The 15,354-nt window shown below is 39.8% G+C and overlaps 1 protein-coding gene across 21 annotated transcripts in view; it reads left to right on the top strand.

Annotated features, from left to right (window-relative positions):
• CADPS (calcium dependent secretion activator) overlaps positions 1-15,354 on the top strand; it is a 454,502-nt gene that overhangs the window by 230,888 nt on the left and 208,260 nt on the right. For all 21 annotated transcript variants that reach the window (XM_026679552.2, XM_087954541.1, XM_026679537.2 and 18 more), the window contains exons 7-9: positions 4,839-4,950; positions 7,603-7,742; positions 13,784-13,850. In XM_026679552.2, coding sequence (XP_026535337.1) covers positions 4,839-4,950; positions 7,603-7,742; positions 13,784-13,850 — 319 coding nt within the window. The remainder of the gene's footprint in view (positions 1-4,838; positions 4,951-7,602; positions 7,743-13,783; positions 13,851-15,354) is intronic.

The raw sequence follows: 15,354 nt of genomic DNA, 5'->3' as shown, positions 1-15,354 counted from the left end.
GCAAAGTAAAATAGATAGAATCATATACATAGAATCATAGTGCTGGAAGGGACCCTGGAGGTCTTCTAATCCAGGGGTCCCCAAACACCGGGCCCCAGACCGGTACCGGTCCGTGGATCATTTTGTACCGGGCCGCAAAGAATGAAAGTAGGGCCTACTTTGCTTGGGCGCTGCCATCTTGTTTCGACGGCGCTTGAGAAAGTGCTTCCGGGTGAGCTTGTCAGTCGTCGGTTGGAAAGCGGCGTTTGGGTGCTGAAGGAATCCTCGCGCCTTAGTTTCATTGAAGGGGGCGGCTTCAAACGAAGAGCCGTCCTGATGGCGGTGGAGTCTCGCGTTACTCAGGAGGAGATTAAGAAAGAGCCCGAAAAGCCCATTGACTGCGAGAAGGTACAAAGGAGGAGTTGAAGGTAGCGGGGAGAAGCGGGGGACGGCTGGCTGGCCGGTTGCTCGGCTCGCCTTGCCTTGGTCATGCATGCTGATGCCAGTACCGGTCCGTGGATCATTTTGTACCGGGCCGCAAAGAATGAATAATCGTGAAACTGGTCCCTGGTACAAAAAAGGTTGGGGACCACTGTTCTAGTCCAATCCCCTGCCCAAGCAAAGGGTTCTCTGTCCAGTTGCTGGATGGGTGTGGCCATGGTGGTCATGGCCTAATTGGCCTCCTGCACCATAGCGGGGGGTGGCATTTTTGCCCTCCCTGAGCTTCCTCACGTGCCCTGCACTTAGCTGCATCTAAAATGGGCCATGTGGGGACTCCTAGGGGGGCGGGGTAGGTGGGGCCATCCAGGAGTGGGATTTGGGGGTTCTCCAAACTGCACAGAATCTTAGCTAGGGGCTCTCCCAGCAGCCCTCCCTGCGAACCCCCAGCAGCCCACCCCTGGTTAGATGTGCATTCATGGTAGGCTGAAGTTGAATCAAAGAACAGTAATATATTTTCTTTCCTCCAGGAACTGTAGTCAAACCTGTGTCCATAGTGCTGTAACCTGCCCTTGTTCATATGCCCAGTGCCTGTGCATGTCACAAAAAAACCTATGCACTACACTAGGATTAGTCCTGGGAATGAGAAAAGGGTTAAAAGAGCATTGTGTTGTGGAAATCAAGGCTTTTCCTGAACTATACAACCAGCTCTCAAATGTCTTTCTCATAGGTCTGAGTTCAAAGAGGTTTAATCCAAAGTAAGAGTTGAGTGACAAGACAGTCTGAAGCCAAAAGTTAAGTAAAAATGCTTTTCAAAAGTGAAAATATTAGAAAGCGAAGCCCTATATGTGTTTTATTAAGTCAGGGAGAGGAGAGAACAGCCCACCTTCATGAGAACAAATGTGCCATTTACTAAAAAAGAAACAGTGGTAACACAGCTTGAAATTTCGAGAAACAAAATTAAATGAGCTGTGAAGACTATTGAAAATCTATCAGAGCCATAATGAAAAGTACCTTGTGTTCTCTCCAAAGCTAAAAAAAGAGTTTAATAAATTCAATTTCAATTATTCTACCCAAAAAAAGTTCTAAATTGGGATCTTATATGCTCTTCCATTTTACAGCTCAAATAGTTTAGAATAAGTTTAGAAACCTGGTGGTGCAGTGGTCAGAATGCAGTACTGCAAGCTAACGCTGCCATTTGCAAGCAGTTCGATCATGAGTGGCTCAAGGTTGACTCAGCCTTGCATCCTTCCGAGGTCGGTAAAATGAGAACCCAGATTGTTGGGGGGCAATATGTAAACCACTTAGAGTGAGTTGTAAAGCATTGTGAAGTGGCACATAAGTAAAAGTGCTACCCTAAAAAGATTAAAACATATTATACTGCATATTTTGACAGCAGCCAGAATAGCTTTTGCACAATTGTGGAAAGGAGCTAATATCCCCTCAGAAGATCTAGTCATACAAAAAGTATTGGAATGCGCGGAAATGGATAAGCTCACATTGAAAATGAAAGACAAGGAGGATTCTGAATATTATGCAATATGGGATAAATGTGGCTAAAAAATAGATAAAAGATTAGGAAGAATGGATTATTGTAAATAAAGTAAGAGACCTTAAGAGATTATTAATGTAGATATGTATATAATAAGGTATATAAGATATATGTATTTGTTGATGCCAAAATGTCACAAATATAAAGATTTGTATTTTTGAAAATTGTAATAAAAATGATTTATATATTTAAAAAAATTCCTAGGAAAATGATAAGGGGCAGAAAAACTATGGAAGTGTAATCAGAATACATTTTTAAAAATGATCTGGTTTTATGTCCCAGTATCAATAATGGGCTCTCACATTCAAATCTACTATCCAGCCATGTCCCATTCACATATTGTTTTCTCTTTTTTGAGTTTTATAGGGAAGGCAGAATCCTTATTTCATTACATTTTTTAATCAGTCATGACTTTTTAAGCTCCCGCTCTGACATTTTACTTCTTGAACTAATTCATCTTTTTTATATTTCTCTCTTGCTGATGGTTTAATAATGTTGCTGATTTGCTATTTTTACTTTTCCTTTTGTTTGTGCTTTAACTATTCTGTATTTTATATTTTATGAATATTAAGGAACAGTAGCACAAATGAAAGCAAATTATTTTTCAGCCTGCTAGACATAACTAAGGAGATAGATTCTGAAAAGGCCTGTGATGAGCCCTCGGTCATCAATGAGAAGTTTTGAACTTTTCCAAAGATTCTTTATTTGTATCTTTGTCTCCTTGTTTTGCTTGAGTTTGTTCATCATTTCATTTGATTTCATCAAATTATCTGCAGTATTTATGGTTTATTTAATTATTTTATTCCTAAATGACTCCAAGCAGCATACAATAGAAAGATCAAAACACCAAGCAAATGCTGATATATATTACAATAGCACTGATCAGCAGAGAGAGGTCAAATGAAAAATTAACACCACCAGGGTTCTGTTCTAAAGCTAAGGTTCACCTGTTTTCAAAAACAGAACAGTGAGAAAGCAATTTAGGTAAATGAACACTGATTTCAATGATATGGAGACCCTTGTTCCCAGTTGTGATATCTATCATCACTCCCATAAGCCCACATTACTACTGATAGAAAAGAATATTGTAGCTCAAGGTTGAACTGCTGGTCATTGGTGCTGTTGTGGTTCATCGACTGCCAGTGGAGATGGCAGTCGAGTCAGATGAGTCAGAGGAGATGGAGGGGGTGCCTGGATTACCATTGGGATCTGTGGAAGACTCTGAGGAACAGGAGGTCTCAGAACCAGATGCCCATCTATACATGCTCAGGTGGAGAAAACAGCTGTTTGGGGGGGGCTGAGCTGAGCAAGCGGGAGGAACAGCTGGGCCCTGTCTCAGATGTGCCTATGTGCAGAGAAGTGCAGAGAGGAGAGCAATGTAGGACTGAGGGCCAGCTCTCCAGGAAAAGAAGGAGATGTTTACAAGCTCCTTCCTGGCTGGGATATAAGGAGGAGGGGTGTGGGAGGCATGGTAGTTGGAGACAACCATTCATGCTCCAGAAGAGTTCCCTCCAGTGGATTCCTGGCCACTACCTAGGTTGATCAGGACACTTTGTTATTTATTTTATTTTATTTTTATTTATTTGATTTGCCAATTGTTTACAAGATAATAAGTATAAGTGTATACATAGTTGTGAATACATGAAATGGGTACATACATATAAGAAAAATAAAAGAAGAATAAGAGAAACAATAGGACAGGGACGGTAGGCACGTTGGTGCGCTTATGCACGCCCCTTACAGACCTCTTAGGAAAGGGGTGAGGTTAATAGTAGACAGTCTAAGGTTAAAGTTTTTGGGGTTTGGGGAAGAAACTACAGAGTCGGGTAGAGTATTCCAGACATTGACCACTCTATTGCTGAAGTCATGTGTTGGGATTGAAGTGCTAATTGAGGCTCCCTGCGGGGGAACTCAGAGACTGCTACAGCTTGTAAATCACCTAAGGATATGTGACCTGGAGCATATGAATACCATGTATTCCTGCCTTTCTAAATAAAATGGAGTTTCTCCTCACAAGTAGGCTGTTGAGTGGGGCTTGAGAAGCCTGGGTCAGAACTACTCTCTGAGTAGTTGTTTTCTTACAGATGTTTCATTATCCAACCAGGTAACATCTCAGACAAACAAGCTAACAATAAACAACAGCTCAACCAAAGAACCTTCAACAATACTTCCACCAATGGGACAAGCCATTAATATGTAAAGAGAGAACAAAGCCCTGCTCCCTTCTAGCACTGGTGATGTTGCCTAGTTAGGTAATGAAACATCTGCAAGAAAACAAACAAGCTCAGAGAGTACCATGGACCACACAGTCCCTTAGCTGTATCACCCAAATAACCCATGTTGTATATAAATATAGCTTTGGATCTTTAACGAAATGCAACAAACTATTCAAGTAATGGAATCAACATATAAAGATATTTATTTTTTGTCTAATTCTAGGGTTTGAATCCAAAATATAAACATCCTGTACATTGGAAATGGGTAGTATTTATTGATCATGGTAACTAACTGAAGTGGGCCTGCAACTTACAAGGAAAGTTTTGATGCAATATTTTCATCAGTTTTCTTTTTACTGAGTTGCAAAATAAACCCAAGTGCAAGCATGTAGTTCGCTACCATTGGCTTCGTGTTAGTCTGTTGCCTTTCCAGAGGAAGTTTTTCAACATTGCTGAGTTGTTGTCTTACAGGTTTTTTCACCACATTAATTAATTAGCACAATGGCACTCCTGTTGCTTTTTATTTTACTGTATGTGACAGTTGGTGACATTTGTGTTAACCTTTTCCCTTCCAAGGTGACAGTGCTGAGGTGGCAAGCTGTTGCTGCTGCTTCTTTTTTTCCCCAATGTCATTCTTGTGGATGTTTTCACAGCTGGGGAACTCAGGGTGACTTTTCCACGACACACGCCCTTCCGGCTGTGAAAGTGAAGCTGTTTACGGAGAGTACCGGTGTCCTGGCTTTGGAAGACAAAGAACTTGGGCGGGTAAGGACAGACACAACTGTTGACGGCACCAGCAAATAATGCAATGATAGGAATGACAACATTGCATCTCTTACTTTTGGCGTAACTTATCCCCATGCTGTCTGTCCCCTTGGTCTTAATTCTTATGTAATCCTTCTTAATTTTAATGGTTTCACCTTTAGCTTTTTAATTACCTGTAAGGATCCAGAGTCCCTTGTTGGTGAGATGGGCAGCACGTACAGGACATTCAATAAATAAATATGCTGCGGTAGAATTAGAGCTGGCAAAACATTTCTTGAAGAAGGAAGAAAAGTTTGGACAGCTCTTTGAAAAATTCAAATGTCAATATTCAATTATGAAAGCACAGCGAACACGTGCACACAAACACACAAACACACACACAATACCCCTGCGGGAGGCTGAAAGTAAGGCCTGAACTACATTTCTGAAATTTCCCCACTGGTAAAGCATTTCAAAGAGAAGGCTGACTGAGAACCTTGCATGAAAGTGAACACAGGGGTTGCATGTTTTCCCCAAACGGATGAGACACAGTCCCAAAAAATTCAGACACAGTTCCAAAGAAATCAGAGATGAAACTAAATTACTGCCAAAAGAGGTAGGGAAAAGGTGAACTTTCTCATCTCAGTCACAAGCCATCCCTGAAATAAACATCATTAAACTATTGGAAAGAATGCAGGATTGGAAGGGAGCGGAAGGATGTGAAACCAATCCTATATAGTTAACATGAAATTAATGCTGTTTCAGCTCACTAAGGGAAGTTAAAATATTGCAGCTGAGTGGTGAACCTTAGATTATGTATCCTGAGAAAGACTCTCCCCCACCCCCATAGCTAGTTTTGTCCAGTGGTTAAGGTGCTGGCTTAGGAACCAGGAGATGGTGAATTCTAGTCCTGCTTTAGATACGAAAAATCAGCTGGGTGACTTTGGGCCTGTCATTCCCTCTTAGCCCAACCCACCTCCCAGGTTTATTGGTTGTCAGGAAAATAGGAGAAGGAAAGAATATGAGGTCTGCTCACCACCTAGAGTTCTTTATAAATAATAAAGGTGGGGTAAATATCAAAGGAGACTCAGTGGCTCAGTGGCTAAGACGCTGAGTTTGTTGATCAGAAAAGTCGGCAGTTCGGTGGTTAGAATCCCTAGCGCCATGTAATGGAGTGAACTCCCATTACTTGTCCCAGCTTCTGCCAACCTAGCAGTTCGAAAGCAGGTAAAAATGCAAGTAGACAAATAGGGACCACTTTGGTGGGAAGGTAACAGAGTTCTGTGCGCCTTTGGCATTTAGTCATGCTGGCCACGGAGACATCTTTGGACAGAAATGGCTCTTCGGCTTTGTAATGGAGATAAGCACTGCCCCCTAGAGCCAGAAACGACTAGCACGTATGTGCGAGGGGAACCTTTACTTTACCTTAAACATCAAATGAATAATAGAAGTATTAGTGTCTTCTTCCATTGGCCAGGCCAAGCTATTAGGAAGAGGAGGGGAGAGGGGAGAATCCCAATAATTTATTTCCCAGAAATGAGTGCAAATCAATGCTGATCTCATTTTAGAGCAGAGATGGGATTGCTTCTGAGACTGTTAACAATCTACCTCAGGTAGGGCAAGGTTGCCAGAGTAACTCTGAATCTGTGGATCTATGGAATGAATTTCATTTATCATCTCTCCTGACCAGTGGATAATTCAACATATTCAGGTTAGCAGCAGTGCTGCAGTTTAATTAAGTGTGGCCTGTCCATTTCTTCCTGCAGCTGCTAAAGCAGATAATGCCAACTTTCATTTTTTTTATTATGTAACAGGTCCCCAGTGATATGGCGCTGCTGAGCGTTTCTTCTTCTTTTTCCTCCATGTCGATGTCATTTTTTTTCCCATAGCGCCTTCAGCAGCATTTATCTTGGTGACAGATATAAATTCCCTTTGCGCTCTGCTTTGCCTCTACTCAGCCTCCTCTGCTCTTCACTTACTCTTCCCACTTGTGTGGGACACACAAAAAAACCCCATACGTCTATAGGGCTTAAATTTAACTTTAATAACCTTAACTGGAGAGTGTCAGATAACTCACTGTTCTTCAGTTAAAAACTCCCTCCACCCAGCTTTTGTATAAGTTATTAAGTTCTAGCTCTAATCTGAAGTAATTTTATTGTACGTGGTGATGAGAAATGAGACTGTCTGCATGGATTTACAGTATTTATTCTATAACCGAGTAGAGTGGAAACAAAATATATATATATCTATTTTTAAGGTCTATTATAATCTAACTGAGCAATTGAATTTCTGCTGCTAACTTAAGTCCTCATTTACCTACAAATACACTACTGAAAACAGTGTGTCAGGATTTATAAACCAAAGTCCTAGGATGCTAAAACAAAACGATGGAGCTTTGATGAGGGAATTATTCAGGATAAAGTGCTATGGAGTCTATTACTTATTTTTACAAGAATGGATTGTTTTTATAACTAGAAAGCAACTATTTGGTTAACTACCCAAAGACAGTAGAAATCAGGCAACAAGGAAGTGAGGAGTTTGAGAGAGGAGGGTGAGAAATCTCTTACTAGGGGGAGGGGGAAGGAAGATAGATTAAATGTATATTCATAGCATCTGCATAGAATTGGACATGAGTGCACTGTAAATCTCTGCCTGTTAAAACTTTGTCTTCAGGTTGTTCTTCATCCGACACCAAATAGTCCCAAACAATCTGAATGGCACAAAATGGCTGTTTCTAAAAACTGTCCTGATCAAGACCTGAAAATCAAGCTTGCTGTCCGAATGGATAAACCTCAGAATATGAAACATTCTGGGTAAGTTACTTTTTTTGTGTGTGCAAAGTACAGTGATTGCAAGTTACCGTATTTTCCAGTATTATAATAAATGGGGCGGGGGGGAAATATCTCATTCTCCTCCCTGAGTTTGTATTAGAAATTGAATCCATGGGATTTAACTTTCATCTTTTTGAGAATGATTGACATTTTATTCACTGGCAGCTTTTACCTCTCTTAATCTTTTAAAACAAATGTCTTCTGAAATTAATCTCTAGTCTTTGTCCTTCATGTGAACTAAGAATATTATTATTCTCAAAAAGGAACAATAAAATATAAATTGATGTAATTTCCCTGTATTCTATTTCTTGCGTTGAATTTTTAGAATAGCAAATTCCTTATTGTATAATCAGAGTATTCATAAGTATTCATAAATCATGATAACCTGTTTCTTTGAATATCCTGATTATGCGGTCATAATTATGCATATAATATTCTGAATGTGTTGTCAAGGTTTTTGATTTAATGATGGAGACTGTGCAGGCCTGGAGGGAAAGGGATAGGCTGAAGCTTAAACCCCAATGATGCCTCTCTTTAGTCCTGAACAAGGCCACATTTTCCTCTTCTGGACTGGCCCCAAATTGAAGGGACTTTTGGGAGCAGGAGGCAACCACAGCCAGGAAGACCTTCAGATAAACTCACCTAGTGTACCAGTTGTGCCCATACCACAATTGAGAGGCACTTTACACAATCATACATACTTTGGTCAATACATGGGGGAGCCCTTGAAGGACACTGAGAGGTTGAAGCTGGTTCTGAATGAGGGATTATATGAGGATTCTTTTGTTTTCTAAGACTGGACACACCACAGTGTACAAACACTTTATTGTAACATACTTTCCTATTGCCCTGAGTTGGTTCCATGCTCCTAGCTTTTGTAAAAAAAAAATTTAAACAAATTTTATTAATTTTAAAGACAAACAAATCATCATTAACCATTACATACTTAAACCTTTTTCCATTATATATTTTACAAGTCAAATAAAACCTTATTTTATACAATATAATTCTATTTTAAACCATTTCCATATGAGCATACAAATACCTCTTATCCAATTTCTCTTTACTTCTCTTTACTCTCATTCAATTTCACTATTATTATTTCATCTATTTCTTTCTGACTTGGTTACCATCATTCTCATTCTGTATTTCTGCAAGGTTTTATTAATTCTCCCAGAAACATAAACACACAACACACAAACATATAAAAAATCTTTTAGGAAAGTAACTTGGCCCCAGGTACCTCTCTCTACATGGACTTCAATTATATTCATGCTCATCTTACATATCATTACCTATTTTATTTACCATTCTATATCTTCTATATTAGCTTCTCCACACATTTCACTCTTCTTAATTCTATCTTATTTAATCCATCTTAATTTGAGTCATTATATTTGTATCTTTTGTCCATTCTTTATTATCCCTCTATCTCATTCCTTATAATAAAAAGAAAGAATTTCTCCTGAAATCACTAATCAGAGTATGATGCCTTTCTATCTTCCCCCTAAATTAATTAGATTAACATTTAAAATAACACCTAATACCCAATCTGATTCTGCTTGGTACATTCTATCTACTAATTTTTTTTTTAATAAAAGAAAAATAATAAATCCAAAATGATTAAATACATAGTTAAATAATAGATCTAAATATTGAATCTTATAACATTCCCATTGCCTTTTCCAAAAACAAATGCTACTATAATAATTTTATAATAACATCAATACCATAGTCATATTAAACTCTTTAATTAAAACTCAATATTCTAAACATTCCCTTTAATATTTTATTAAATTTTAAAATCAATCATTACTAAACATTTCAACATTTTAATCTCTTATTAACTCTTAAACCATTCTAATTTTCTATTTCTAATACAAATGCTACAAAATACCATCTTATGTACCTTGCAAAATCTTTTTTAAAGAAATTGTACTTTACCCTTTGTCCCTAAAAAAAGATTCCTCTTTTCCCATCTAATTTCAAAACTTTGTGGCTTTTCTCCACCTTTTCCCTTTCTTTCTTCCCCCACCAGACCTTCCTACCCCCCCCCCCTTCTCCTAGCCTCTGCCTTGCTGGCTTCCCTTCTCTGTTGTGTTCCTTTTTTCTTTTGTTTACTATCATTATATTGATTTTGCACCTTATTTTTCTCTTTCTTGAGTGTTTTTTTTAATCTTAAGTCCTTCATCTTCCTTCCTTTCTTCCTTCCTTCTTTCTTAGTCAAATTTTGAAATTCATTAAAGATGGCTTCTTCTTCTTCTTCTTCTTCATCTGCTGCCTCCATCTGTTGCAGTGTTTGTTGATAGTTAACAAGCGCCATTTCTAAAAAAAGGAAGGCTTCTTTCACACCATCTTTGCCATCTGTTTTTGTTTGCTCATATTCTTTTCTCAGTTCCTCAGCAAAAAAAGCCATTATAAATCTTTTCTTTTCTTTTTTCTTTTCCCCTCTTTCTTCTTGCACCAACCAAGATATTTCAAAAAAATAGAACAATCCCAAAGTCCTCAATCAATCCAAGCCAAGACAAAGTTCTCACTTTCTCTTCCTGGGGTAGTATCAATCAAAAAAAAAAAAAGAAAGTCCAAATCTGTATCTTAAAGCCTTATTGGAATTATATTTCAGTCTTCAAATCCTTAAGGCATCTTCTCCAACAAATCTTAACATATGAATATATTTTTTGTCCTCTCCCTTCCCACTTATCACATAAAGCTAGTTTTTGCCTAAAAAAGACAGGTTTCTCAGTATCCACTTATTGATTCCGTAGGGAAGGAGAGTAAACTTTCCTTTCAGCACCTCAAAATTGCCGCTTATTTTCTCTTGTGGAAAGAATCATTCAAAAAGCCATAATTTCCAGGAATTGTGTTAAATGTATCTTAGAGTCCTGGGTCAACCAAGAAAACTTTCACTCTCAAAGGCTTTCTCCTCTTCCTCCTGCGCATTCTTACCCAGCTGCCGGCTTCTTTGTGGCGGCCATTACAGACCGCCGCTGCACCGTCTTGGGAAAAGGGGGTTCTGCCGGCCGGGGAGGGGGTCTGCAACACCCCCAAACCCCTCTCCGGATCCCCCCTATCTTCAGCTACCCCTGCAGGGCAGCCTTAGCTCCGAACCCATCCGGATCGGAGCACCAAAAACGGCTAGTGCAGCAGGGATCGCGCAGTATCGCAAATCCCTGCCTCTTGCGAAGCCGACAAACCGGAAGCCCCTAGCTTTTGTAAATTGATGTAGTTGTATGAACAAGCCTTTGATTGTTACCCCTTATAACAAGTAAATGTCTTGAAGTTTTATAAAGTGGATTTGACCTCCCACCAAAAGTTTTTGCTCTTGTTGGGATTAAGTGCCGATTCAGTATGACGGCTCTTCTTCTTGGTTTCTACCAAGCTCCCTGCCGATCTCTGGGCCAAGCTTCAGGCAGGAATCACGGCACAATGGGCTGTTTACTGTAGCTTGTCATCCTGGCATTTAGCTACAATTTGCTCGCCTGTATGAATCACACATTTCAAACATCCTGTCTTCCTTCCTAATATGCTTGTTGTCTTCTTTTTCTCTTACACAGTCATACTTTTGTAGACTAAAAATCTGGGTGGGATGAAGTTGCGTACAGATGTCAGCATGTTCTTAAAAATGCCAGGTTATGGCTCAGTTTGCTAGACACCTGGAACATTGGCATGAATGCTCATGAGTCAACTATGGGGGGGAGGGGAAAATGAATGAATGAATGAATGAATGAATGAATGAATGAATGAATGAATGAATGAACCCATCTCTTCTCAGGTTTCTGGAGCTGTAAACATTTACTGCCCTAAGAAACAGTGTTTTGAACCTACTCTTGGACAAGTGTATGTAGGAAGCACTGTTGCTTGGCTGGAGCTTGGCTGGAGCAAATGCAGACAGAAACTTAGCTTCATTCCCCCGTACATGATGCATAACAATTCTGCTACATGAATTTTGGCTCCAGTTCAAGGTGCTGGTTATTACCTAATAAAGCCCTTCATGATATACAGCCTGGTTATCCAAGGGGCTTCCTATTTTCCATAGTTTCTGCCCATAATACACGATCTAGTCAGGTGAGCATACTTCTGGTCTTGTCAATTAAAGTATAAAGCCGGACTTTGCCCTTCCCCAACCTCCTCCACAGCCAATGGAGCCACACACCCATTCCCTGTCAGCTGTCCGGCTTCCTTCTCAGATTCAGACTCTGCCAGGGGCATGACAAGAGCCTTCTCTGCTGCATCCCCCCCCACCCTAGGGAACATCTTGTCCTTGGGGGTGAGGCAGACCCCTACTTTCCTGGACTCCTGGAAGAGCATTAAGGCCGGGCTCTGCCAGATGGCCTGGCAATTCAAGAATGTCATGCAACTCTAAGGGTAGTTGGTGGGCCGAAGGTTCTTCCTCTGCCTTTTAATTTTGCAGTTGTTCTTTTTAAGTTTGTTCTAATCTGTTTTCTTTTTTTCATTTGTTTTTTTAACGATAGCAGTAGTGCTTACAGCATTCTATGAGCAGTGTCACCATATTGCCCCCAAAATCTTGGTCCTCATTTAACTGACCTCAGAAGGATGGAAGGCCAAGTCAACCATGAGCCCCATCAGGCTATGATTAGAGTTGGCCTGCAATACTGCATTCTAATCACTGTGCCACCAAATCATATAGCTTTTATATGATTTTTTCCATTTGTAAACTACCCAGAGGGATACAAGTATGATGAGCAATATAAAAAATTATAAGTAATAAAGATAAATAAATATGAAGCTTACTGGAAGGATATAATACAATAACCATGCTCTAGTCTTTCCAAATAGCATTTAGGAACCAAACGTCATGGAGACTCCATATGGCTTTTCATGATTAATAGCCATTCATATGTCTATGTTCCACAAATTTGTCTTATCTGTTTTAAAATGACTATCAGCACATTCTAATTTAATTTAGTTTAATCACTCATACTTTCTTAGCTAACACCAGCTGTGTTGTCACACCTGATGGGGCTGAACAAAATTGTAATCAGAGTGTGATCACTCCTGGCATTTTCCAACTATGGTCCTTTACAATTTTTTTTAATAAATGCCAGTAATTTTTCTTGTCTGAGACAGAAAGTAATCTAATGAAGTTTGAAAGTGAAATAGTACCTGTCAGAAGGAATATCATGGTAGATTCCAGACAGATTCCACACTGTTCTTTTCATAGCAAAGAAAAAGAAGGAACATCAATGCCCCTTTCTTAATGTAGAACAGGGGTGTCAAACTAGATTTCATTGAGGGTCACATCAGGGTTGTGTTTGACCTTGAGGGGGTGGGGGGCGTGGCTGGGGTGGGGGTGGCCAGCTTGATGTCACTCATGTTGGGGGCACCTGTGGTGGCCTGAGTGCTCTGCCAGTGAAAACAGGCTCCCAAGCTCCATTTTAGGCTGCAATGGCCTCCTGCAACCTTCTCCTGAGCTCCATTTTCACCAGTAGAGGCACTGTGGGCCGGTCCTTCACTGTCTCCAGAGCAGCCCCATGGACCAAATCTAAGCACCCCGTGGCCCGGATCCGGCCTCTGGGCTTTGAGTTTGACACCCCTGGTGTAGAACAACCGATTATTGGAAATGGAGACTAGCAAGATGTAGAAGGGTTAGCAGAACCTAGAGGTGGAATCTGAAGAGGAATCAGTCTTAGAGTCACTGTGTAGAGTCTTTCTTTTGACTCCACCCCCAGCTTCTGCTTCTCCTATAGGAGACTATTAAAAGATTAGCTCTCTTCTCTTTTCCAAAGAAGTAAACACCTTAGCAGTTAAGCCAGTCATCAAGTTAAAAGATCACCACTCCCCTACCCCTGTGGTCATGTGATCAGATTTTGGGGCTTGGCAACTAGTTGACAATTTATGGCTGTTTGCAGGATCCCAGAGTCACAACACAATTTACAACATTTTTTGCGAAAACCAGTGTTTTATTAGTTTCCAGTAAAAACTACCCAATTCAAACAATGAGATTCTTATTTATTTGTTTTTTTAAAAAACTCCTAATGAAGTTTTCCTTGCTGCTTTTATAGATATTTGTGGGCCATCGGCAAAAATGTCTGGAAGAGATGGAAGAAAAGGTTCTTTGTACTAGTTCAGGTAATGCTTCCACTAAAACTTATATTTGTATTATTTTTTAACACTACATTGTAATACAATTAGGCTCTAAGAGCAGTGTTGATACACAAACACAAGGATATTTTTGGTCTGGTTCACACAAAATCTGAAGCTATTATATGAGTGAGAGACCACACATTACAGTAAGTTTAACAAAGCTCATTGCAGCATAGGCTTACAGGTGAACAAGGTTGATGACACGTAATTGCTATAAAATTGTAAGGTATAAAGTCTAGGATTGTAAATGATGGGCAGTTTATGGGCGAACTCAATGGAACAAGTGAGGCAAGCCGTTCCTCAATCACAAGGGTCTTCAAACTTGGCAAGTTTAAGACCTGTGGACTTCAACTCCCAGAATTCCTGAGCTAACATGACTGGAGGGGGAATTCTGGGAGTTGAAGTCCACAAGTCTTAAAGCTATCAAGTTTGGAGAGCCCTGCACGGTATCACTTTCAATAGATTCCATCCTGAATATATAAGGAAGATTAGAAGGGCTGCATGTCCGCATTGCCCTTCTGCTTTAGATTTATAATGCGTGTAAAGAAGTTGCTTAATGAGTGCTCGTTAAGCATACATACGCAGAAAGAAAGATGCACAAAATTTAAACGGAGGAAAGGTTATCTACTTGTGGATTAGCAAATAAGGACGGGGGAGGGGGAAGGCTTTTTCTTTTATGACATCCTTTTGAAGATGAGGTTGGTGCTTCTATTTCTTGTGTCAGACACCAGAAGTCCTTACTGCCAGGGCTTCTTATCCATGCCTATTTATAGCATTGCAATTACTATTATGCGGGTTCTCAATATTCTTTCTCCTTCTTCCTCCTCCTCTTCCTTTTCCTCCTTCTCCTCCTCCTCTGCCCTCTTCCTCCTTCTCCTTCTCCTCTACCCAGTGGGGTCTTCAATTAACCCCTTTACTTTACATGTTTTTATTATTTAATCTTGTTTTAAGGAATTGTGGCTTACATCAAGATAATGGTGTAGAGATACACATGTAAATGAATAAATAAGCAAAAACATTTATATTAGCAGATAGTGATAAATGAACTGGTCATAGTTAACTTATTAAAGGAATAAGTCTTTCTAAGTCACAATGAGCAATTGATTTATTTTGGATTCAGTTCAGTACATGGAATAAACTTTCTCTTTCTGGTTGATGGGTTAATGCAATGTGTGAACTAGTGGGACTTAAATCAATAAATAATGGTTTAGTATGATGTCCAAACTCACTTACTGGCCACAATTGAGACCAGTAATTCCATTACTAAGTGACACCGCACATTCAAAACCACATTTTTGTCTTTCTCTTTTGGAATGTGTGTCTGCAAGCCACGATTTATCTTTTAGGCTTCATTGAGTGCCTCCACCCAAAGATTTTGACAGTTTCAGAACCAGTTCTGGGACTGCATGTGCTCACATCTCTACTTCTGCTACCGCTTATTTGCCCCAGATAATACTGTCTCTGTTTGAAGAGTTGAAAAAAATAATAA

The sequence above is a fragment of the Notechis scutatus genome, chromosome 2, assembly GCF_049901735.1.
Source record: "Notechis scutatus isolate UNSWTSFEM ecotype Mainland chromosome 2, rNotScu1.2, whole genome shotgun sequence".
NCBI classification, from domain to species: domain Eukaryota; kingdom Metazoa; phylum Chordata; class Lepidosauria; order Squamata; family Elapidae; genus Notechis; species Notechis scutatus.
The sequence above is the reverse complement of the archived record's forward strand: the minus strand, read 5'-3'. Positions and strand labels throughout refer to the sequence as shown.